Here is a 24371-nt window from a genome sequence, read left to right on the forward strand (position 1 = left end):
CATTATATATTCTTGCCTCCTTTGTCAAAGATTAATTGACCATGAGTCTGTGGGTTGATTTCTGGGCCCTCTGTTCTGTTCCATTGATTCATATGTTTGTTTTTATGCTGATATTGTGCTGTTTTGATGACTGTAGCTCTGTAGTACTGTCTGAAGTCTGGGAGGGTTATTCCTCCAGCTTTGTTCTTTTTCTTCAGTAGTGCTTTGGCAATTCCGGGGTTTTTCTGTGTGTGTGTGATTCCATATAAATTTTAGGATTATTTGTTCTAGTTCTGTTAAAAATGTCATAGGCAATTTGATAGGGATCACATTAAATCTGTAGACTGCCTTGGGCAGAAAGGCCATTTTAATGATACTGATTCTTCCAAGCCAGCAGCATGGGATGTCTTTCCATTTCTTTAATTCATCTTTAATTTCTTTAATCAGTGTTTGGTAGTTCTCCATGTGTAAGGCTTTCACCTCCTTGGTCAGATTTATTCCCAAGTATTTTATTGTTCTGGATGCAGTTTCAAAAGGGGCTGCTTCTTTACGTTCTCTTCCTGCTGTTTCACTGCTGGTGTGAAGAACTGCAGCTGGTTGTTTTTAACCTTCCCTTTGCTTCCCTTCTTTCTCCCTTTTCTTCTTAATTATGTTAATCTTTTATGTTCTTGAAATTTATGAAAGCTGTTTCTTTCATCACATTTGGGTCTGTTTCTGGTGACCGAGTTTTCTCCTGGCTGAAGTGAGTCCCGCTCACTTCACATGTCTGGCAGGCTTGGGTTGGACGGCTGACATTACGAGTGTCATGCTGTTGAAGATCTTCTGTTGTTCTCTCTTCGAGGTGTGGATGGCTCCTTTTGTTTGGCCAGCACGTAGCTTACGGGCCACCCTAACTTTCTGAGGCTTGTTTTTAAGCTCTATCAGCAAGGTTCTGCAGCAGTCTTTACAGACACTTGAGCCCTTCTGGGTTTACCTTTTTAAAGTCTCTACTTAGTATTTGGCCAGAGACTCAAGGGCTACTCTATGTGATTTTTGGATTTTTTTTTTTTTTTTTTTTTTTTTGGTATCTTTCCTTTCCGGTGTTCTGCCTTTTAAATGCCAGCCGCAGCGGCCTCCCCACACACTCCTCTGCTGTACGAGACGTGCCCTGCTCAGATCGTACTTCCTGGAAAGTGCCTCCGGCCGGAAAGCCGGGGTCGTGTTAGGGCTTGTTTTTCCTCCCATCTTGGTAATCACAGACTTGTGTTGCCTGTTGTTCAACGTCTATAAACAGTTGTTTCATATTGTTGACCTGAAACAAACAGACTGTCAGATACTTCTCCAGCAAAGATGGGTTTATTTGGGGTCAGCGGGGAATTGCAGTTTGGGATCTGCAAACATGGTGCAAGTTCCCACGTGGCAAGAGAAGAAGAATGTTTTTGTAGAGGGAGAAAGGAAGTCGGGAGGGCTGTGTAAACAGTCTGTGCCTTGTCACTGGCTCATCCTCGCCAGGAGGGGTCTGTCGTCTTCCTGCTGGGCTCTGCTGTTGTCACAGGACGTGAGTGTTCCCTTGTCTAGTCTCCCAACTCTACTTAATTGCGGCTTCTGTTTACTAAAGTTTTATAAAATGTAGTGCAGTTTTCTAATCATTTCCCATCAGGCAAATCTGGTAACAATGACTCCACCATGACTAAAGGCGAAAACTTAAATTATCTTTTAAAAATACTTCCTTCCTTTAATGACACCTATTATGAGAGAAACAGAACAGCTTGTAAAACTATTCATTTGGATGATACTTTATTAATATAACTTATAGAAAAGCGATAAGAGATGTATATATAAAAAAATGCTTTTGGGGATTGGTAGTGAAATTTTTGTCGTCTTCAGTTTATTTTGCAAATTTTCAATAGCCAATATGCATGTACTTTTCAATTAGGAAGATGTTATCTTCAAAGTTCTCCGTAATACAGAATGCAGTATGACATACATGGTATGGCCTTTCTGTACCATTCACGTTTTAATAAGCCTCATTAACATGACATTAAATAAATAAATGCTTATTCATTTCAGTGATTAAACTGAGGGAGACTTTTTCTACATGCCGCATTTGAAAAGGAATATGATTGTTAATTTAAGAGTTAATAATGGTCATAGACTTTAGGGCCGACAGGAACTTCAAAAGCTTGTCTGGTTCAGTATCTGTAAGTAACTTATGTTTTGTGAAGCCAAGTGACTTGGAGGTCTGATAGCCCACGAACAGCAGGATCAGGACTGGCTCCCACTGTGGGGCTTCTGATACCGCACCACGCTGCGTGCATCTTCTCTGAAGAGGTCTGGAGGCGACTTACAGGCTAACAAATAACAAAGGCAGAGATTTAGGTGCTCGGTGCAATTAAACCAGGAAGGAGGCAGGACTAGATGCCACTAGTTATCTAAGGTGGTGAAACCAGGTGGAAGATTAAGTTTTCTGTTGTTGAGACAAAATTAGAAATACATTTCCTGCTAGAATAAGCGTGCGTTTTTGTATTTATAGAGGCACACTCTAGTGTTTATCATAAATAGGACTTTACTGTGTGAAAATACACTCATATATTTATTAAAATTAAATGACTCATTTGTAATTTACAGGATCAGTGGAACACACTTCCGTGCAAATGTCACGGAAAGAGTGCTTCTGAGTAAGTTAAACACCTGCGGTATCGTTTGTATTAATAATTTGCTGGGCAAACCTTGTCTTCAAATGCTGTAAAATAGTCAGCTGCCATTCAGCTCAGCCAACATAAGACAAATTCTAAATCAGTTTATTCAGAACAAAAGATGTTTTACTAAGGGCAGAAGCGATTCACATGTTCTGTGAGTCCTTTGTGTGGCTTCTGCGCCAACCCTGGCAAAGTCAGGCAAAGATGGTCAAGGCAGCCTCTCTGGGTCCCATTCTCCCTCCGTCAGCATCTCCCCTTCTCCATCAAGGGCACCAGAGACCAAGTCCTCGGGAAGAGACTGTCTGTTCACCTGCCCTCAAAACGCCGCCGGAATGAATCCTGCTATTCTCTTCATCCAAATTATTTTAATCCTCACAAGAATCCTCACAATTCATCCTCAGAACCTGCTACCTCCCCAACCCCTCTGCTGGGCCCACGAGACAGTGCTCGTCCTCTGCTGGGGGACCATCTTCACCTGCTACTCAAGTGTGGGTGCTCCCTGAGGTGACTGACTCTGCAGAAAATGGTTTCTCCGCTGTCACGCTCACAACAGGTGGGACGGGGGAGGGAGTCAGCGTTCTCATTCCCGGCTGTGTCCCCCTTTCTGTGAGGTGCCCGGTCTCCGAACCCCCGTCATCTCCTGCAGCCCCAGCTGCCGAGCAGGGTGGCGCGCGGCCCGGGGAGCCCGTTTCTCCCCGCCTGCTTGCAAGCATCCCGGCGCCCGCGGTCCCAGCCCTGCGCGCCACTGTCGGGCCGCGCGGCTCGCTCCCCGGCTCCAGCAGCCGGCCGCCTGCCGTGCTCCGCGGCACGGGCGCTGCTGGCATCTAGGCGGCCCTCAGCTCGGCGCCTCCTCCCACGGTCATCATCCAGGTGGGACCGTGCCCAGCGCTGCACTGGCGCCACAGACCCCTTCAGACGCCCCTCTCCGGTTTCCGCACTGCCTTTCCCGCTCGCTCACTCCCGCGTCTGAACTCGAGATGTCTGCCTCTGCTGGGACTTCCAGCCCACTGACCATCCTTCACCTGCTGTCCTCTCTCCCCTCCTTACTCAGTTTAGATTCCATGACCCCCTCCCCCCCCCCCGCCCACAGAAATCCCTCCTCAGACGCCTCTCCTGTGATCTGACCACTGTCTCTCTCTCTTCTACTTCCCGGCTGAAACCCCAACCCTGCACCCAAACAACTGACTGTAACTGAAGAAAAACAAACTCTGAGACTGACTAGTCCCGCTTTACTAGTGTGACCTTACGGCTAACAGCAACCCCACTGCGTCTTCTTGGTCCCGAGACTGCCCCTCTTCTAGAAGACGCTCTCACTTGATCTCCAAGCCAGCATCTCTCCTCACACCTGCACGTGCTCAGCTTATTTCATGAGAAAACAGGGGCAATCGGATGAAAATTCACACAAGTTCCCACCAGTAAATACGCGGACCACGCAGAGCGTGTCCTTCCGCGCGCGCTGCCACGCTCAGGCCTGAGCCCAGCTTCTCCACGTGTGCGCTAAGTCTCACCGCTTCACTCCCGAAGGGCTTTACAGATGCAGTTCCTCCGTTTACCCTACAGCACCCATTCGCCCCAGGGCACTGGATGATTCTCATAAGGGCTCAAAAATGTAATACATCTGACCTTAAAATCTTTCATGTCACCGTGAGGCTCGGTGAAGGGCACCGGGATCTCGGCAGTGCTTCTGCGGCATCTTATGCATCTACTGTCATTTCAAGATTAGAAGCTAAAAATGTAATAATCTTCCCTTTCACCCAAATCCGCGTCCAGCCGCACCTTATTTATCTACTCCTTTTAGAGTAAATCTCCTGTAATCTGTGTGCTTACTGCTCCCTCTGCTCCCTCAGTTCTCCTGAACACACTCCACCAGGCTGCAGCCCCCACCACCGTATGGAATCTGATCATGTCAGTGTCCTTGTCAGTGTCATTGCCACGTGCAGTGCATAATCCTCGGCTCTTGGCCTACCCTGCCTTCAGCAGGTTGGACCCCGATGGCCACCATCCTGCAGACTTCAGCTCCCTGGGCTTCGGAGGCAGAGGAGCACTGCTTTTGCTCCATCCTCTTCTTTTCCACTTATTTTGACTAAACACTGAAGGGCCCAGGCCTCCACCCTCTGGTCTCTCTCTACGTGTGCAGTCAGTATGCAGTCTTCACCCGTTTCCGTGACTTACAAAGCCATTCACAGGCCGATGATGTCCACCCAGTCACGTCTCTAGTCCCACGTTGTCCCCGTACTGACAACTCACTTCATCTCCTGCTCCACATGCCACCCTGCATGTCGGAGGGGCAGCTCAGCGTGAACCTGTGGACGGGGTTCAGGATGTGCCACCCCAAAGACGGCACCTTGATATAGTAAATATTAAATACATTATATTAAATACTATATATTAAATATTCCTTAAGCCAAAAAAACTTTTTCAAAAGGCAGAAGCAGGGCAGTCACACGGCCTGTGCCCACTCTCCCTTCTTCTCAGAAATGGGTCATGAGGCTCCCGTGTGAACGATGCCCCCCTGGTACCAGGAGGAGGGAGCACATTCTTACCGCCAGAGACAAGGAGTCTGGGGCCAGGAGATGTGTGCAAACAAACCTTGTCAAACTCACCCTGACCTTCTGGCTGCTTCACCCTTTACTCTCCCAGCCCAAACCCCTTAGTCTTGTCAGTTCTTCACAGATGGGTTGTTTCCTTGTCTGAAAGGTACTGGAGTTTCCTGCTCTGCTCACTTATTTCTTCAGGTCTTCACTCTTGTGAAAACTCCACATGCGTAAAAAAGTGTAAGAATCTGTCTAGGCTTCTCTCCTGTGAGTCTGCGTCCGTCTCGTTCTCAGACCTGGTCGGGGGCCCGCAGGGGGCAGGGACCTTCTCCTGACGGTCGTCTGGAACAGAGCTCCGGTTCCGCTGCTCCCTCACGGCCCCGGACCAGCTCTTCCCGCGGCGTTCCCTCCTGAGGATGGAGCGGGGCCATTTACCAGGTGGTCAAGCCCAGACCAGGAGGGAGCTGTTCACTCAGACATGCCTCTGACCATCCCTTTCCCTCCGTTAGGAGCTCCGGGGCTCTGCCTTCTCCGCAGCCCAGACCCGCCCCAGCCCTGCAGCCTGGGCCTGAGCTGCCGCGCCCCCTCCTCGCCGCCGTCACCTCCTGGCGCGGGTCCCGTGTGCACCACTGCTCCCAGGCAAGCTTTTCTACCGCAGCGTCAGGGTGGGACTTCCACCGCTTAAGTCACATCAATCATGATTTAATATCATGTCAATCTTACGTTCCAAAACCTTCTAATGAATTTCCATCACACGCAGAATAAAATCCCAACCCTTTGTCATAGACTAAACACGCCAACCTAAAAGGCCTGAGACCTAGTGAGCTGCCACCCACCTTGGTCTGCCCGGCCTCGGTGCTGGTCCCTGAGCGCAGCCAGTACCGTTCTGCACAGACCTCTGCGCTGCCTGCCTCCTCTGCGTGCGGCGGTCCCCTCCTCTCCGGCCTGCCATCTGCATCATCACTTTCCACCCGTCCTTTAGGTCTTTGCCCAAACACAGCCTCAGCGGAGGTGCTCGACCTCTTGGAACTGCTCTCTGTAAAAGAGCACCTCCCAATCTGGGGCCACCTCCATTTGTCTACTGTGTCTTATTTCCTTCAGACCACTGACCACAACCTGACGTTTCTCTGTTGCTTGCTATCTTCATCCCTTATCAAAAAGGGATGGGAGTCTGTTTTGCTCACTAACCCTGCACAGTGCTCAGGGGGTCATAGGTGCTCAAGGAGTATTTCTGGATGACTAACTGAGTGAATGAATGAATGAACTTTGAGGCCTAGCTGGATCAGGGGACAGTTTATTCTTTATCTACCTTTTCCCCACACTGAGCATTTAATGAACAACCAGATGCTATGCTGGGCACCCGTCAGACAAAGGTTAAAAAAAAAAGGTAAAAAATGTATAAACTGAGACTCCAGGAGAGAAAAAGAAATAAATGCAACTTGTGATTTAACCCTGATGAGACGAGGCATCAGGACAGCCTCCAGGGAGAAACAGCCAGCGTGGCTGGGGGAGGAAGGGCTCCAAAAGGGACAGAAATTTGGCAAAGGACAGGCGACGAAGATGAGTCCTGCACTCAGAGAAGAGGGGCTACCAAAGGCGTGCCACCTGCTTGTGAGGGCTGACAGGCTCTCAAGACTTCCTGTAGTTGGAAAACTAAAGTAAAATCAGTGCTAAAAATCCAAGCAGCCAAATATGGCCTTTGGCCAATTTGTCTCCTTTTTCTTCACCCTTCTGTTCATTATTTATAGAGACTTACACACACACACACACCCACCCACCATCTTTATCCATTCATCTGTCAGTGGACACTTGGGTCGAGTCCATATTTTGGCTGTTGCAAATAATGCTGCTGTGAACATTGGGGTGTGTGTATGTTTTCATATTAGTGTTTTTATTTTTTTTAAGATATTTACCCAGGATTAGAATTGCTGGATCATGTATATGCTGAAAGTAAGGTGTTCTATAAAACAGAAAGCTCTCTTAAAATTCTGTCAATGCTTAGCACGACACACAGGTAAAACTCGGCAATAACTAGCGTAGTGTGACAGTATTCTGAAGTATGAATTGAGGCTTTAGAACTGTGTTTCCTTACAGATGGAGCCTGACTCCAGCTCGAGTGCTCGGGCCATTGGGCTTTCGGTGCCTCAGGGAAGAGGCTTTATTGCACACGACAAAGTGGAGGGCAAAGAGCCATTTCTGCCTTTCTGTTGCCGAAAGCAGAAGCCCGGGGGGACCTGGGGCCCGAACTACAGACTGGAAACGCATCTGAAGCACTCAGAGCAGGCTCCCCGTCCAGAGTCGGGTGGGACACTTCTTAGAAGGAAACGGGGAGTCTGCGCTGCGGGGCTTGTGAGACACACTGCTGTCTCCTTGGATGGGAGTCCGACACCCGGTGCAGAGAGCAGGGCAGCTCGGCAGGTCCTGTGCCCGGCAGCCCGCCGTACAAGGCAGAACAAGGCCATCACGCGCACACTAAGGGTAACCCGAAGTCAATTCCACAGCATTCCCACGGCTGGTGTGGCCTGGGAGAGAGACAGGGGTGCTCATGCACCCAAGAGAGGCACTGGCCTGTCAGGGACAACGTCCCACGAGGCCTCGGGGTCAGGAGTGAGGGGCAGGGTGGATGAAGGTCCAGGGGGACGGGATGTTATGGCGGATACCGCCATAGACAGCGTCAAACCAGTGACCAGTCAGACCTCGCCTCCCTCACGCTTTGCTCTGCCATCAAAGAACCAGAACCAAAATGGAAACTGAGGACAACGGGGGTTAGAAGTAGAACGTGAACTGGGTGACAGAGGAGGAAAGGACCTTGTACACTTTGCACTTGTGCGTTGTGGGCTGGGACTGGGCTTGGTCTGTTTGTTCACACACACACACACACACACACACACACACACACACACACACACACACACACACACACACACACACACACACACACACACACACTCCTCTCTCTCTCTCTCTCTCTGCCAAAAGCAAATGTCTGAGCGTTTTGGAGGCATGTCTATTTGTTACTAATCCAAAGGTACCATCATCTCCTACTTTGGAATTGAACACAAAGGATAAGAAGGGTTTCCTCAACTTGGCTAATTCATTATCCTTGTTGTTGTTGTTAACGGAGGTACCAGGGATTGAACCCAGGACCCCGTGCATGCTAGGCACACCCTCTACCCCTTGAGCTCTACCCTCCCCCCTCATTATCTTTTCAAATCTCCATGTTCTTAAATGTATTTGAGAAACAGTAAATGTTTTTGACAGTGAAACACACAAGAGTGGATACAGGCATGCAAAGGGCCTCAGAATGTTTTCCTCTTAAATGAGTTTTAGGCATTTAATTCATATAACACCTACTGCAAAGACAGTTCTTCAGTTGCCATCACAAAAAAAATTTTAAAAGTTACCAGAGCTAAGACCCTAGTTAACACATTGACCATCGAAGACTGAGAGCATCCGTCAGGCTTTAGGAGAAGGACACTCAAGTGTCTGAAGAACTTTAGCACAGCGTTATGACTTATAGCGCGGATTTGAATGCCGATCTCAGACCATCCCCTTGGCAAACAAATGAGCAGCTCCCATCTCCGGAGCCGCGGGGCTGAGTGCCGGCCCCTGACGGGGCAGGATGATGTCCTGTGCACACGTTACTCACACCAGCTCTGTGTGCACCGCGCTACGTCTCGGCCGTCAAGGCTCTGCAGCGTCCCCGTATGCAAGAGCAGCAGCTGAGAGAGTGTACTTCTCGCCCGCGGACAAGTGACCACCCAGGCACAAAACCCAGCCCGTGGAAAAGACGCCAAGCAGGACAGGGCCCCCTGCGGGTCTGAGTCCTTGGCTTTTACTGTTTTTCTTTGGACTCGCCTGCTGTGTTTGTATTTCCATTGGAGTCGCTGTGACAGATCGCTGGGCAGATCTGGAAGACATCCCCTAGGTATTTATGCAAGAAACTATGGAAATGTCTAAAAAGTCAAACGGTTTTTATATGCTTCCTGCACGTTCTCACGTAGTGCCCTGATTTAAACGAGCTCCACGGCACGGTACGCAGCACGTTAACCAGCGGGAACCTCTGGTCCTCGTGACGGAGGGAAAAGCGACGACGTGTTAAAGCTGAGAAGAGTGGAGCCCAGCGGGCTGCCAGTCCGACAGAGAGCCACCTGGGGACGCTCGTCAGAGGGGCCCCGGAAGCCCTGCGGCCACGGACGAGGTCCCCCAGGAAGGCCACACCGCGCGCTTCAAGGACAAAGCTTGTTGCTCATCGCTGTTTCATTTAAAAAAAAGACCTCAAAGTAGAGCTCACACCTGACCTAGCTGTTACGTGATAACACGTAACAAAGTCGTTGGAAAAGTGAGGGGCTGTGATTTACTGAGCGCCCAGTCCGGGCCAGGTCCCCCCTAAACATCTGCAGTGTTAATTCACTAAGCATCTGAAGTGGGCATCACCTCCTGCCTACGGATAAGGAAAATGGGGTGAAGGACGTTTCCTGTCATCCAGCTGAGAACAACCGTGCGGAGTCCCAAAGGCAGGCCTGTTGGACCCCGGAGTCCTTGTTTGGGCCACCAGGCCACAGCCGTCCTTTTCTTAAAGGCAGAGGGAGTCATCAGTACCACTCCTGCTCTCACAGCAGGACCCCCGGAGTGGGGGGGGGGGCGGGGTGCCCAGGCATGCGCATGGCCTCAGACGGGCTCCGTGGAGAGCCAGGCTGCCCGGGTCCAGTCCCCCAGCCCAGGGCTTGACGTCTCCTGTCCAGAATGTTCAGTGCAGCTAATTTTACCCCTCAAGGGGGCCGCACAAGTTAGCAGCCGGAAAAGGAACAGACAACAATGCACTGAACAACTGAACACGACACGAGTGGAGGACGAGGCTGGGGCTCTCTGGGAAAGGAAATGAACGCCCTGGGGTAGCCGACCGCTCGCGCACCTCCAGCACGCGAAGTGTGGCTTTCCTTCCTTCACGGGTTGTCCCTGAGGCTGGGCAACACAGGCCACAGAACTTAGGCTGGTTATGCTGCCAACAGCTTTCCCTGGGGAAGGACTGTAAAAGCCTCAACCCGTTTTCATCAACACAGAATCCTTGACTCGCCCCAGTCACAGCCTGAGGGCCCCCACCCAGCCTGACCCCCGCGTCGCCTCCTGCTCAGGGTGCTGCAGCCCCGCCGCTTCCCTTCAGGTCTGCAGACGCGCCTGGCCCCGTCTTCCCCCCGGGTCCTCCCTGTTCCCTCTGCCGACAATACTCGGCCCCCCACGCCCTTCCCTGGCGAGGTCTTGCTCAACCTTCGGGGATGATCATACCAAATCGCTTGTGGTTTTTCAAAAATGCTGGGCTGCTGACGTCAGCATTCCTTGCTATTTTTATTTTCATTTGAAAGTCCCCCTCCACCAACAACTGGTCCCTCTGTCCCAGAGCAGCCGGTTCGGGAGAAGCGTTCTCGTCCAGGAAGACTTTCGAACGCCTCGGGCTGGCCTGGACACCCCTCCTCCACCTTATCTGCTTCGTTTCAGTTAACCACTCCAGAGAGATGCTTCTGCATTGAATTTCTCCTTCCTCATGAAAATGTGAACCAGCCCCCTTCGTCCAGGGCACCGTCCAGGGAGGAACGCAGTGCTGACTTCCCCGGGCACGCGGTGCTGAATGCCAGCACTTCGCTTTAACTGCCCTTTTAGTGATTTTCTCCAGTGACCCACAGCACAGAAGCCATAAGGACCACTTGCTTCATTGAAGTTACACTTACTTACAGCTCTTCGGAGATGAATCTGAGTTTTGCTAGATTTGGTTTTTTTTCCCCTCTTGAGGCTGGAAGAGGCTTCTCGGAGGAGGGGGCACCAGTTTTGCTTTGCTTATGTTTATTTTTGCTTTTGTGTCAGTAGCCTCATAGTTTTGTGGCTCCTCTGCAAAAGTATTTGCTCGCCCATGTTGTGTTTCACTACCTTGGAGTCTGCCGGGAGTCCCTGCCGGCCGGTTTCCACAGGGACATGGGCCGGGCTCTCCTTGTGCTGGAACTTTCTGCAGGAAGAACTCCCGGGATGGCGCCCCTCCCCCCCCGGGGGTTGTGGGGAGGTTTTGTCGGGCAGCCCCACTCTGTGGTGGGCATTTTCAAAATTCCACCTAACCTGATTCAGGGACCCCCTCACTGTCTCCTGTGTTCAGGAACCGCTATCAGAATGGACTGAAATCGGAATCATACTGATTTAAAAAAAATACTGACTTAGCCTCGGGCGTCATCCCAGCTTTGACTCTGTCATCCTCTTTCTCTCCCTGTTTTCCTTCCTGTCTCTGTGGCATCTTATTAGATGTGTATCTGTGTCCGTTATTCAATGCTTGTTTTTAATTTTCTTCCAATGTGTTTTCTGCCCCAGTGCTTTTGTTTTCTTTCTTAGGAAGAGCAATCTTATATTCGTCGAATCTCCTCTGTATATTTTTCACTGTTGTTATTTCTCCGCTCCGATTAAACTCCCTGTTCATGTCCGCTGCACTGGCTTTCGTTCTCCCCCGCCCTCCTGGTCTGGGGCAGCGCCGTCCCCCCCCCCCCACCCCGCCCCGCCCTGTGCTGATGCTGACGTGCCCTCGTCCGGGTGGATGCTTCGTCCTTCTCCTGCTCTCTGACGGCTCCTCCCCGCGGAGGTCCCTCCACTCAGCGTCCATGGCTCACCGGCTCACACAGACGTGGCTTCTTTCTCAGGACACATGCGTGCATCCTATGAAGCATGTACCTTCGTCGAGAATTTGGTTCTGTTGCCAGAGAACAGATTCTTGTCTCGTGGCGGAAAAAATCCAGAGATGAGACACAGAGGTCAAGGGAGCCAAGTGAGGGCTTATTAAGGATGGATAGGACACTCGCACAGGGAGAGCAGGCAGGCTCAGGTGAGCGGCTGCCCTGAGTGTCTTTGGCAAGCTGGTGACACAGGGAGTAAAAATGAGTGGGCGGAATACTCACTGGGGAGGGAGGGGTCTGGGGTCTCAGTCCCTGATTTCCATCCCGTCTCCCCCTTCCTGAGGGGAGGAGGGATTTTTGTCCTTGTTTAGTCTGGATGGGAAGTGTCAGGGCGTCAGTGCGTGACGGGTACTCCTAACCTGCAAGGCTAATTTTATTGTAATGGGGGCATAGTGAGCAAAAGGTTACATTTGGACACTGGAGATTCCTGCCTTTCCCACTTTGTCTGCCTCCAGGACACTTGGTCACCCTGAAATGCGGGATCTGTTCTCAGTCCCAAGGCTCCTGCTTTTCTCTGTCTGCCCACGGACCCCCGCTGTTCACGAGACGCGCGGTTTCCTGCCACTTGGCCTGTGCCCCGCTGTCTCTGCGCACGTCTAGCTGCCTGCCTGCTCTGACCGCCCTTGCAGTCAGTGCCCAACTTGAAGCGTCTGTTTCTGAGGATGCACACGCCGGTACCACGTTTTAGGCGATATTGCTGGGTCATCTTATTTCCTGCCGAATTACTTACAAATTCCCCGAGAGCGGCAGCCCTAACCTATTTTTCCTTGAATCTCTGCTGTGTGGTCTAGTGCCTCGAACACGGCAGGAGCTCAGTAAGTAAGAATGAACTAAGCTGGCAGGTAAGGAAATCAAGCGAAGGGTGGTGATTAACACTGTGAAAAGGAAGCAGAGAGGTTCTGCAGACCAGGAAACATCTATATTTGATTTTGGAAGATGCGGCGTTTTCCAGGACCGTAGCACCAGACGGGAGGTTACTAAGCCCACAGAACAGAAACCTTGGTGCCCACGCTTCTCGGGTTTTAGTGATTCCCCTTGAATCATGGCCACCTCTGAACTGGCCACAGTATTCTTTGCGCCTGAGTCTGATTTATAGGCCAGATCCTGGGCCGAGGCAGGTCCCACCCCAAGTGATGTGGGCTGTAAATGAGAAAGAACTGACTTTATAATAAATAACGAACTAGAAAAAGTGGGACTGGATGTCAGGAAGACAAAAGCAGTACACGCCTAACGTGATCTACCTCCTGGTTCTAGGGCATGTCTTCTGACGTTTCCCGGGTGTGTCAGTTCCTTGCGGCAGCCGTAACAGCACCACCATCTGAATGGCTTTAAGCAACAGTGTTTTACATTTTCAGTTTAGGGGGCTGGAAGTCCAAAGCCAAGGTGTTGGCAGGGCCGTGCTCCCACTGAAGGGTCTAGGGGAGACTCCCTCGCTGCCTCATCTCGGGGAAACAGATAACGTCTGCCTCTGACATCAGATGGCCTTCTGCCCTGTGTCTGTGTCCAAATTTCTCACTTTGTACAAGGATGCTAGTCACTGGATGAGGACACACCCCAATCCTGTATGAGCTCATTTTAACTTGCTTATATCCATAAAGAGCCTGTGTCCAACTACGGTCACGTTCTCAGGTTCTGGGCAGATGTGAATTTTGGCGAGGACACTGTTCAACCCAGTACCTGAGGCGTCACCAAGCTCCTCCTCTGCCTAGAGCCTTTGCACCTGCAGAATAACCAAAATTCTCTTAAATGTCACCTGCTCAGAGGAGTACAATCGAAGGTAACGTCTCCTCACTCGTCTCCATGTATGTCTGTGTGGCTACTTCCTTTGCATTTGTGTTTCATTTACTCTTTTATCCTTAGCATCTAGCATTACACTTGACACGTGGTAGGATATCAACAGACTGATGGAGAAATAAACCAGTGGATGATTGAAGGGGTGGGTGGATCGAAGGACGGATGGGCGGATGGGTGGCTGCAGTGACTTGACTATAAACAGGGGGCATTTTCTCCTTGATCACACTCGGTCAGTCAACATTTAGCCTTTGGCTCTAATGAATGACTGTTACATTTGTATACTTAGCTGTTTGTATCTGAGTTCATACCTGCAGAAGATACTGAGGGCCTTCCACAGGGGCAGTGTCTAGGAGGAAGAATGAGAGCAGCCTGATTCAGAACTTGCTCCCCAAAGCTTATACTGTAAGATAGAAGAAACAGTTAAAACAGGAAAACAGTAATCACCCGTAGCACTAATCACCCGTAGCACTTTTCTCTTAATGGCGCCATTAGTTGGACATACTCAAAAAACGGCAGCATTGTAGGCTCACCTGTAGGTCACACTGAGCAGCACAACAAGGCGCCGGCACGTAGTGAGCACTCAGGAACCGTCCGCTGGACAAATTAAGGGATGAACCGTCGGTAAAGAGGCAGAGGAACCCCGTCCCTCCCCTGCGGAGCAGGCGCAGTTCTTGCAGACTTAAGCTGGCAGCAACCGTGAAGCCGTGCAGCGCTCTCGGGCGCCTCCCCCCGGCGTTCCTGGTCAGGGCGACCTGTGTGCGGCAGGGTCTGTCTTGCTGTTTGAAAGTTTGCAAGAAGGAACCCCAAAGTGACAACAGACTGAGCTGGCTCCCCTGTTTAGTTTGGGAACATTCCAGGGTCCCTTTCAGAGAGGGACTGATGGGCTGATTAACTGATTTTTGTTTTAGTTAATTAAGTCCTCCACCTGGGTAAGTCAGTGGTAAGCTGGACACAGACGGCGTGAAAGACTGGTGTGCCCCCTACGGGCTGGAGTGCGCCGGGGCGTTCTAGATACACACGTTCTTGCTCTCCACTAGGCAAGGAGAGTGAAACTGGACGTTCTGTGACGTACGACTAAGCACGTCGCACGACAGCGTGAGCCAAGCCGGCGGCAGTCTCCTTGGCGAAAGCCGAGGCCGTGTTACTGGCTTACCGGCCCTGCCGTGCGTGTCTGAGCTGGCTTTCCGGCACGCCCCTGCTCCCCGCAGATGCGCCCTGCGCTACGGGCTTGCGGTGTTTCTCCTTTTCACGGCACCTGCCTTTCTATGAATCGCTGTGCTCGTCCCTGTCCGGGACCACAGCTGTATCCGGAGCCCCGGGCCGCCCTGGAGGCCCGCAGGCCTGCACTCACTGCGCCGCCGTCCCCCGGGGAAGGGGCTTCCCTTGCGTGGATGTTTCTCGCAAATAACGTCGTCTTGAGTTTCTGACGTGATCCCGAACTGCCAGGCTGGCGCTTTGTTCTCCCGGAGATGAAGCAGCGGGCGTGACTGGTCTCCCCCTCCCCCGCCCCAGTGTGCTCAGGTCCTGGGCTGCGGGGCGGGCAGGCGGGGCCACACGTGCCGCCCGCGCTGCCGGGCCGGCGGGCTCCACGTGTCACAGGCGGGCGCTGGTTTACACAGAGGGAAGGCCGGAGGGTCAGGCGCTCTGACTCACGACCAGCTCTTTTTGAAGCGTGCATTGTGATTTCTGACAGAGGAAGGAAGGAATTCAGACAAAACAAGGGAAGGAAGAATTTGTTATTTCTTTCCACCAGCTGAGTCTCTGGTTCCTCTTGCCAAGAATATCACTTCAATTTATAAGACAAAGACAAATCGAATTGTACATCATTTAAAATTTAATTTGGAGTCACCCCATGTCTGGAGTCAAGTTCTCTATTCTGAGGTTAAAAAAAAATAGGAACATGAGAATAAGAAGAATCATGGCCGGCCCCCTAGTGCAAATTTCACCACCTGTACGTGTGGTGGACACAAATATGGGTGTTGAATAAAATTTCATACATTGCATCTATTTTTAATTAGGTCTGCTGAATATATATACCATTGCCACAGTAAGGAGTGTGTTCTGATTTTCAGCAACGTATTTTATAGAAAGGAGGTAAGCAGAAGACACAAGGTGGTCTCGGCATCGGGGATTAACAGACACACAGCACTACATACAAACACATGAACAAGGACCTCCTGCACCACCCAGGGACTATGTTCAACTCCTTGTGATGAGCTGTAATGGAGAAGAACCTGAAAAAGTGTATGTATTTGTATGTATGTGTATAACTGAATCTCTTTGCTGTACATGTGAAACTGACATTGTAAACTGACTATACTTCTATACAAAGTAAAATTGTTTTAAATTACTCAAAAAAGAAAGAAACAAGGTAAATATGAACCAGAATCATCACACAACAATGCTGCTGTCAGAACACAGCTTCCAACCTGGGCTGTGCTTCTCTGTTACCTGCAAGGAGGCTGGAAGCACAGGCTGCACATCAGACATGAGGAACCTGAAACCACGCTGAGCGTGGCCCTTCGTGGTTTTTCATCCACAAGTGAAAACGCCCCCAGCAAAGCTCACCGCTGAGAAGGTGTCCGTAAGGAGTACATTTTGGTTACGCAGACCCATATTTTCTTCCTTTTTAAGAAAAAAAAAAATTAATTGCAGGATAGTCCGTTTACAATGCTGTGTCAGTTTCTGGTGTCCGGCATCATGTCCCAGGCATCCATATACATAAACATTTTCTTAATTCAGTAGTTTGCCTGTCACCATGGCTTTCTGGCATGAACACTTCTAAGTGCCAAACAATTAGCTTCAAGAACAAAAGAATGCACGTGTGCACAAGCGATCAGCTAGTCTGCGTCAACCGACAATTCATGCGAAAACAGCCGCCGGGGCCAAACCAGCCTTTTTGAGACTGAGCTTCAGGGCCGGTGCTCTCCTGACTCCCCAGCTGTCAGTGAACACAGGTGAGTGTCGGCCTTTCATCCTTACGCACACATGGGAACAAGATCATAGAAGATGTGAGCAAAAATGGTATTAAACAAGATAGAGATTCTGTGTTCAAATAGCACACCAGGAAGTATCAATGTCAAGGTCCTTTTTAGTAACGTTGCAGTGAGGACACTGGCCACTGCGTTTCCACTGACGTGCTTATCAAGGAGTAAAAATTATCATCACCTGCTCTGGAAGTGGAATGTGACAAAGTTAACACTCCACTAACAAGAAACCCAGTAGAGAAAGAGAAAAAAACAACCATAAATCATCATCAGCCATTATTTTACTTTTACAGAGAAAAGTGAGGGAAAATCGTAACTGTTTTGCATTTTAATATTCACATTCAGTGCTCCTGTTTCTCCTAAGACCTAAAAGCGCTTAGTTTTTTAAAGTTAACACACCTATGGTGCTGTATTTTGGATTAAAAAAACCATTTATTCCATGGTAATGTTTGTTTATTCTGAATTGAACACGAGAAAACTCTCACTGTGTTTTTTTCCTGTGAGAAACTTCCATTTCTAAAGGAACACTTCCCCACTCGGCAGCGCAGCAGCTTTCCGGGGGCCTCGTGTTCTAATACGTTCTCGCGGTGGAAGGGCACCCTTGCTGCCGCGTCGCCCCATGGAACCAGGGCAGCTCACCCCGACCCTACTTGTGAGGCAGCCACGCGCCCCTGCACTGACGGTGTGTCAGGACAACTCTGTCAGCGAAACACTCCGCCTAGAAAGTTACAGAACGTAAACCAGGCTCTTGCATTTGTGCGGCTGGAATTTCTCTGGCAAGTCAGCAGCAACAGGAATCACATGTATTTGTGATCAAAACAAGGTTTCACCAGAAAAATCCTGTCAGTCTGCAAGGACTTGGCTCCTGACAACGTCCCGTCCCCTACCTCCACACCTCTCTCAAACTCCCCTTTTAACTGAGTCAGCATAGTATGTGATGACGGTTTCATACGAAAGTCCCTCAGCTTCCCCGTCTGCATCCCATTGTTCGTCCCCATTTCTCCTGTCCCTTTCACAAAACCCGTAACAAATGCCTTCCACGTTCCCATGTGCAGTCCTCGTCCGCACCCTCTGGACCCCGTAGCCCCGCTGAAACTGCTCTGGCGGGGCTCGGGGTCCTCCTCCAGCCCAGGGCTTCATTCTCTGTCCCTGATGCTGGGTGCCCTGCACGGCTTGCAGGAACTGACCACTTCTGCATCAAAAGCGTGGCAACATCCGTCTTGTGCAAACAAGTGCTCTGCCTTCACCGAAGGCTTCCTGTCAACATCCTTTCAGGGGCTCCTCTGTTTATCTACTCTGGCTTCACAGGTGATTCTACTCGGCCCTGCGGCTTTCCCTTCCATCCCTCCCCTGTAAGGGCCCACTCTCTGACAGCGTCACCAAAACCCTAGGCCTAGACTTGTCTGGCTTCCTTCCCTCCTCCGGATGGGGACGTCACCCCTGCTGCGGTTGCGTCAGTCTGCTCTTTTGCGTTGTTGTGTAGTACTCCATTGTGTGAATGTTCCAGTCTATTTCCTCCATCCGCTGCATGTGAAAAATTGAGTTGCTTGTGATTTGGAGATATTGTGAGTAAAGATGCTGTAAATATTCTTAACCATGTCTTTGGTTGGATATAAGCATTTATTTTGGTTGGGACTTTGTTCGAGAAAGGAATTAATTGCTCAATTCCATTCCTGGATACAAGAATACTTATTTTAGGAGGTTCTACCTAAGAGGTTCCTAAAACATTCATATCAGGCCACACACCTATGATCAGTGTAAGGGAGCGTCACTGAATTCAGAGGTGCACAAACTTGACACTGATTTTTAATTTTAGCCATAGTGAAAATAGTGTTATCTCATGTTTTAATTTGCATTTTTTCTGTTGCTGAATGATAATCAACATATGTTTAATGTCCAGTTTTATATCTTCCTTCATGAAATGTCTTTTCAAGTCTTTGCTTATATTTTTTTGAATGATCTTTTATTATTAATTTTAAAGTTTTTAGAAATCCTGAAAAGCTTTATAGCTTTGAAATACCTTTTACTGGTCTGTGGTATGCTTGCCCTTTACTTTCTTAATAGTGTTTTTGAAGGAATAGAAAATTTTAATTTTAATGAAGTCCAGTGTACTGATAATTTCTTTTACATTTAGTGCTTTTTTAAATCCTATTTTAATTTTTTAAACTGAAGTATAGTTAATTTACAATATTATATTAGTTTCAGGTGTACAACATAGTGATTCAGTATGCTTATAGATTATGATCCATTTTGAGTTCTTACAGGACAGTAGCTGTTTTCCCCTGTGCCTTATATGTTTGTTGCATGTTTATTTTATACACAATAGTCTGTGTCCCTTAACCCCATGTTCCCACCTTGCCCCCCACCCAGGCCTCTCCTGCTAGTCTGTTCTCTGTATCTGTGAGTCTGTTTCTGTTTCATTGAATAGATTTGTTTGTTTTATTTCTTAGATTCCACATATAAATGGTAGCATAGGATATGTGTCTTTCTCTGTCTGACTTGGTTCTACTAAGCATAATACGCTCTAGGTCCATCCATGCTGTTGCAAATGGCAGAATGTCACTCCCTTTTAAGGCTGAGTAGTATTCCATTGTGTGTGTGTGTGTGCATACATGTATATATATAGACACACACATAGACACACAACATCTTCTTTATCCATTCATCTGCTGATGGGTTCTCATATCATGAGAGTTGTAAACAATGCTACTATGAACACTGGGGTGCATGTATCTTTTTTAATGAGTGTTTTAATTTTCTTTGGATATATATATACCCAGCAGGGGAATTGCCGGATTGTATAGTAATTCTATTTTTAGTTTTTTGAAGATTGTCTTTTCTCCATTGTATACTTTTGCCTCCTTTGTCATAAATTAATCGACCACAGGTGTGTGGGTTTACGTCCACACTCTGTTACGCTGACCTGTGAGTCCGTGTTTGTGCCAGCGCCCTGCTGCTGCAGTCACTGTAGCTTTACAGTGTTGTCTGCTGGCAGGAAGCACGATGCCCCCAGGTTTGTTCTTCGTTCTCAAGATCTCTGTGGCAGTTTGGGGTCTCTTGTGGTTCCATTTAAATTAGGGTTATTTGTTCGAGTTCTGTGAAGAATGTCCTGGGTATTTTGAAAGGGACGGCACTAAGTCTGTAGATTGCTTTGGGTAGTACGGCCATTTAAACAATATTAATTCTTCCAGTCCAAGAGTACAAATTATCTTTCCATTTCTTTGTATCATTTTCAAATTTCTTTATCAATGTTTTATAGTTTTTAGAATATAGTTATTTCACCTCCGTAGTTAAGTTTATTCCTAGGTGTTTTATTCTTTTTGATGTGATTGTAAATGGGACTGTTTCCTTAATTTCTCTTTCGGATTGTTTCTTGTAAGTGTGTGGAAAAGGAGAGATTTCTGTATATTAATTTTGTATCCTGCAACTTTACTGCATTTAGTTATTTGTTCTAATAGTGTGTGTGTGTGTGTGTCTGTCTGTCTCTGTGTGTGTGTCTGTGTCTCTGTGTGTAGAGGCCCTTACGGTTTTCTATGTATATAGTATCATGTCATCTGCAAACAGTGGCAGTTTTATTTCTTCCCTTTCTATTGGAATGCCTTTTGTTTTTGTTGTCTGCTGTGGTTAGAACTTCTAATACTCTGTTAAATAGAAGTGGTGAGAGTGGGCATCCTTGTGTTGTTCCTGATTTTAGAAGAACAGCTTTCAGCTATTCACCACTGAGTGTGTTAGGGGTGGGTTTGCCATAAATGGCCTTTATTATGTTGAAGCATGTTCCCTCTACGCCCACTTTCTTGAGAGCTTTTAACACGAATGGATGTTGAAATTCTGTGAAATGCTATTTCCGTGTCTGTCGAGGTGCCATGTGACATTTATCCCTCCTTTTGTTAATGTGTGCATCACACTGACCGACTTGTGAACACTGACCCATGCCTGCATCCCTGGAACAAATCTCACTTCATCGTGATGTTAAGATCCTTTTTACATATCATTGAATTCAATTTGTTAATATCTTGTTGAGGGTTTTGGCATCTACATTCATCAGCAATATTGGCCTGTAATTCTTTTTTTGTAGTATCTTTGCCTGATTTTGGTATCAGGATAATGGTGGCCTTTTAGAATAAATTTGTGAGTATTACATTCTCTTCAATTTTTTTGGAATAGTTTGAGAAGGACAGGTATTAGCTCTTTGTATGTTTGGTAGAATTTCCCTTGTGAAGCCGTCCTGTCCTGGACTTCTGTTTGCTGTGAATTTTTTCTTACAAATGTAATTTCACTACTTATTATCAGTCCGTTTAGATTTCTATTTCTCTCAAGTTCAGTCTTGGAAGTTGTATGTTTCTACAAATGTGTCCATTTCTTCTAGGTTGTCCACTTTGCATAACAGTTCAGGTATTCCCTTATAATTTTTTTATCTCTTATTTTGTTAATTTGGGTTCTTTTTCTTTTCTTCTTGGCTAAAGATTTATCAGTTTTTTTTAATCTTTTCAAAGATCTACCTCTTGGTTTCATTGATGTTTTCTATTTTTTTATCTCTATTTTATTTCCTCTCTGATCTTTATTATGTCCTTTCTTCTGCTGACTTACAGCTTTGTTTGTTCTTCTTTTTCCAATTCCTTTTGATGGAAGCCTAGGTTTTTAATATTTGAGATTTTTCTTGCTTGTTGAGGTACGCCTGTATTGCTATAAAACCTTGTTTTTTAAATCCAATTAGCCACCTTACATCTTCTGATTGGAGAATTTATTCCATTGGCATTTAAAGTAATTATTGATCAGTGTATCCTTATTGCCATTTTGTTAACTGTTTTCTTGATATCTTCCTGTAGTTATTCTCTGTTCTTTTCATTTAGTCTCTTCCCTTGTGGTTGATGATCTTCTTTAGAGAGAAAGGAACACAAATATACCACTAGTTTTTGTGTATGTATTGTAGATTTTTGATTTGTGGTTACCATGGGATGGGATTCATATATGTTGACCTATAACCATATATATTTGTTTTAAATAGGTAGCCCTTTAACTTCAAATGCATTCTAAAAGATCTACATTTTTTTACTCCTTTCCCCCACACTTTGTGTTTTTGATGTCATACTTTACGTCTTCATTTTTATCCCCTTACTGATTATCGTAGTTGTTCTTTTTTAAAAAGCTTTTGTTGACATATAGTTGATTTACAGTGTTAGTTTCAGGTGTACAACAGTGATTCAGTTATACATATATACATACATGTATATATTTTCTTTTCAGATTCCTTTCCATTCTGTTATTACAAGCAATTTAATACAGTTCCCTGTGCTCTATAGTAGGTCCTTCGGCTTTTGCACAGCAAAAGAAACCACAAACAAAATGAAAAGACAACCTACAGAATGGAAGGAAATATTTGCAAATGACACAACTGACAAGGGATGAATTTCCAAAATATACAAACAGCTCATACAGCTTAATATCAAAAAAAAAAAAAAGCAACCCAATCAAAAAATGGGAAGAAGACATAAATAGACATTTCTCCAAGAAGACACCCAGATGGCCAACAGGCCCCTGAAAAGATGCTCAACGTCATTAATTGAGAAAAGCAAATCAAAACTACAACGAGGTATCATCTCACACCAGTCAGAATGGCCATCATTAAAATGGCTACAAATAATAATTGTTGCAGGAGGTGCAGAGAAATAGGCGCCCTCCCTGCACTGCTGGTGGGAGTGTAAGCTGGTGCAGCCGCTGTGGAGAGCGGTGTGGAGGCTCCTTAAAAACTAAAAACAGACTCACCGTGTGACCCAGCAATCCCACTCCTGGGCGTGTATCAGGAGAAAACTAATCTGAAAAGACACGTGCACCCCAGTGTTCACAGCAGCACCATTTACAACAGCCAAGACATGGAAGCACCTAAATGTCCACTGACAGAGGACTGGATAAAGAAGAGGTGGTGTGTGTGGAATATTACTCATACATAAACAAATGAAATAATGCCCTTTACAGCAACATAGATGGACCCAGAGATGATCATATTGAGTGAAGTAAGTCAGAGAAAAACAAGTATCATATGGTATCACTTGTATGTGGAACCTAAGGGAAAAAAAGATACAAGTTCTATTTACAAACCAAAAGCAGATTCATGGACATAGTAAACAAACTATGGTTACCAAAGGGGAAAGGATGGGGAGGGACAAATTAGGGGCTGGGGATTACAGACACGTTACTCTGCACATAACAGATAAACAACAAGGGCCTACTGTAGAGCACAGGGAACTATATTCAGTTTTTTGTAATAACCTACAATGAAAAAGAACTGGAGAACTGAGGGAGTTAGCTGAGTAAGGCTGAAGAACAGGACCCCAGCAGAGGCGGGGGCCAAGTTCACAGGACACGTGTTGTAAGACTGTGAGGACGTTCAGAGCCAGAACCATGTCTTGTCCACCCCTGCCCAGCACAGCAGGTGAAAGGCAGCTGCCTCTATAAGCATACTGATGAAGAGACTGTCTTTTATTCCAAAGGCCAGGGAGCCACTACAGGACGCAGTATAAAGGAGCAGCGTAAACAGGTTTCTGCTCTACGAAGCTCGAGGGACTCCAGGATGCTGAGACATGCAGGAAGATGTCCAGTGCACTTGGCATGTGGTTGGGGTGAGGACCCCAGCTCAGGAACAGAGGGTCAGCGCCAGGAGCAGTGAGAGATCAGGCTTGGGGGGAGGGGCGCCTGCTGATGGGGATCTTTCAGAGCCAAAATGAGCAGTTTGGACTAAAATCACAGGAGATCAAAAGCCATCGTACGGTGATAACTGAACAAGGATCTTAGAAAACTCAATTAAACAATGAATCATAAGGGCAACAGCCTAGAGGTTGAGCATCCAGTTTGGGGACTTCATGGAGGGGATTATGTGCCCGCAGGTGCAAGTTCAAGCTGGGGTCCTGAGCAGGATAGAGGGAGGGAGAGATACCTTTAAGAGAAGTAGCACTTGGCGATTCCATTAATTTACTCAATTATTCAATTTATTCACTAATAAGCCACATCATTCAATGTGGAATCTAAAAAAAAATGATACAAATTCTATTTCCCTTCAGCGGGAGACACAGGCAGACGGTCCCTATGGCTCCTCGTGCTGCGGGACCTGGCGGGGGATGGCACTCAGGCTGCTCTTCTCCTGAGGCAAGTTTGATTTGATTTTGTTTTTTGATACTCGAAGGAAAAAGGAAAAAGCCAGTTGCTTGAAATAGGAAAGATGCTAAACATAAAAAAGCATGTGTAAGTGGCAAAGTCCTTAGAGAGGTGGAAAGAATGCAGTAAAAGGACCAGCTTGAGACTCTGGAGACGCGGGAGCGAGACGTACACAAAGAGAAGCGCCGGTGTGAGGAGGGGCGGCCGGGGACAGTCACTGCGAGCCATGGACGGACAGCCTGGTGACGCCACGTCAGTGTGGTCAGGGCCACACATGGCAGATGGGGCAGAGGAAGTCGTACAGGTTTTGTTTAGGAAGAAGGGCATCAAAGCCACGTGCTTTCCTTTACGTGTGGAAACCACGCCCCTGCAGCTGGTGGGCAGTCTCGCCCCGCGTGTGAGTGTCCGACAAGAGGACAGTTTTCCCCCGCAGCCCCCCTCCTCCTCACTGGGCCGCCTCCAAATGTGAGCCTGGGAAGCAGACATGCTGTATCTCGGTTTATTTACCGAATATTTCTAAGAAAGAGAATTCTATTTTAAATC

The 24371-nt window shown here is 47.7% G+C and overlaps 1 protein-coding gene across 5 annotated transcripts; it reads right to left on the reverse strand.

Moving 5' to 3' along the window:
• Positions 1-450: 450 nt before the first annotated feature.
• LOC116659352 lies at positions 451-16269 on the reverse strand. 5 transcript variants are annotated; one of them, XM_032466821.1, is made up of 4 exons: positions 16144-16269; positions 15044-15378; positions 14223-14444; positions 451-1270 (listed from the first exon to the last, which is right to left on the reverse strand). In XM_032466821.1, the coding sequence occupies exons 2-4, from the start codon at positions 15368-15370 to the stop codon at positions 1181-1183; spliced, it is 639 nt and encodes a 212-aa protein (XP_032322712.1). In that variant the 5' UTR covers positions 15371-15378; positions 16144-16269; the 3' UTR covers positions 451-1180. The 5 variants fall into 5 exon arrangements, 3 of the variants coding, with proteins under 3 accessions (XP_032322712.1, XP_032322711.1, XP_032322713.1); XM_032466820.1 differs by lacking the exon at positions 451-1270 and adding an exon at positions 1817-2309; XM_032466822.1 differs by lacking the exon at positions 451-1270 and adding an exon at positions 13511-14092.
• Between the last annotated feature and the right edge of the window lie 8102 nt (positions 16270-24371).

The sequence above is a fragment of the Camelus ferus genome, chromosome 23 (genome assembly GCF_009834535.1).
Source record: "Camelus ferus isolate YT-003-E chromosome 23, BCGSAC_Cfer_1.0, whole genome shotgun sequence".
NCBI classification, from domain to species: Eukaryota; Metazoa; Chordata; class Mammalia; order Artiodactyla; family Camelidae; genus Camelus; species Camelus ferus.

Excerpts from the sequence above, each read along its gene's own strand:
- LOC116659352 (XM_032466820.1), bottom strand. The coding sequence starts at position 15,370 with ATGCACGCTTCAAAAAGAGCTGGTCGTGAGTCAGAGCGCCTGACCCTC. Across the intron at positions 14,445-15,043 it reads CCCCGGGGGACGGCGGCGCA|GTCGCCCTGACCAGGAACGC; the intron begins GTGAGTGCAGGC and ends TGCCGCACACAG. Across the intron at positions 2,310-14,222 it reads CTGCTCAGTGTGACCTACAG|CCTGTAAGTCGCCTCCAGAC; the intron begins GTGAGCCTACAA and ends GTTATTTGTTAG.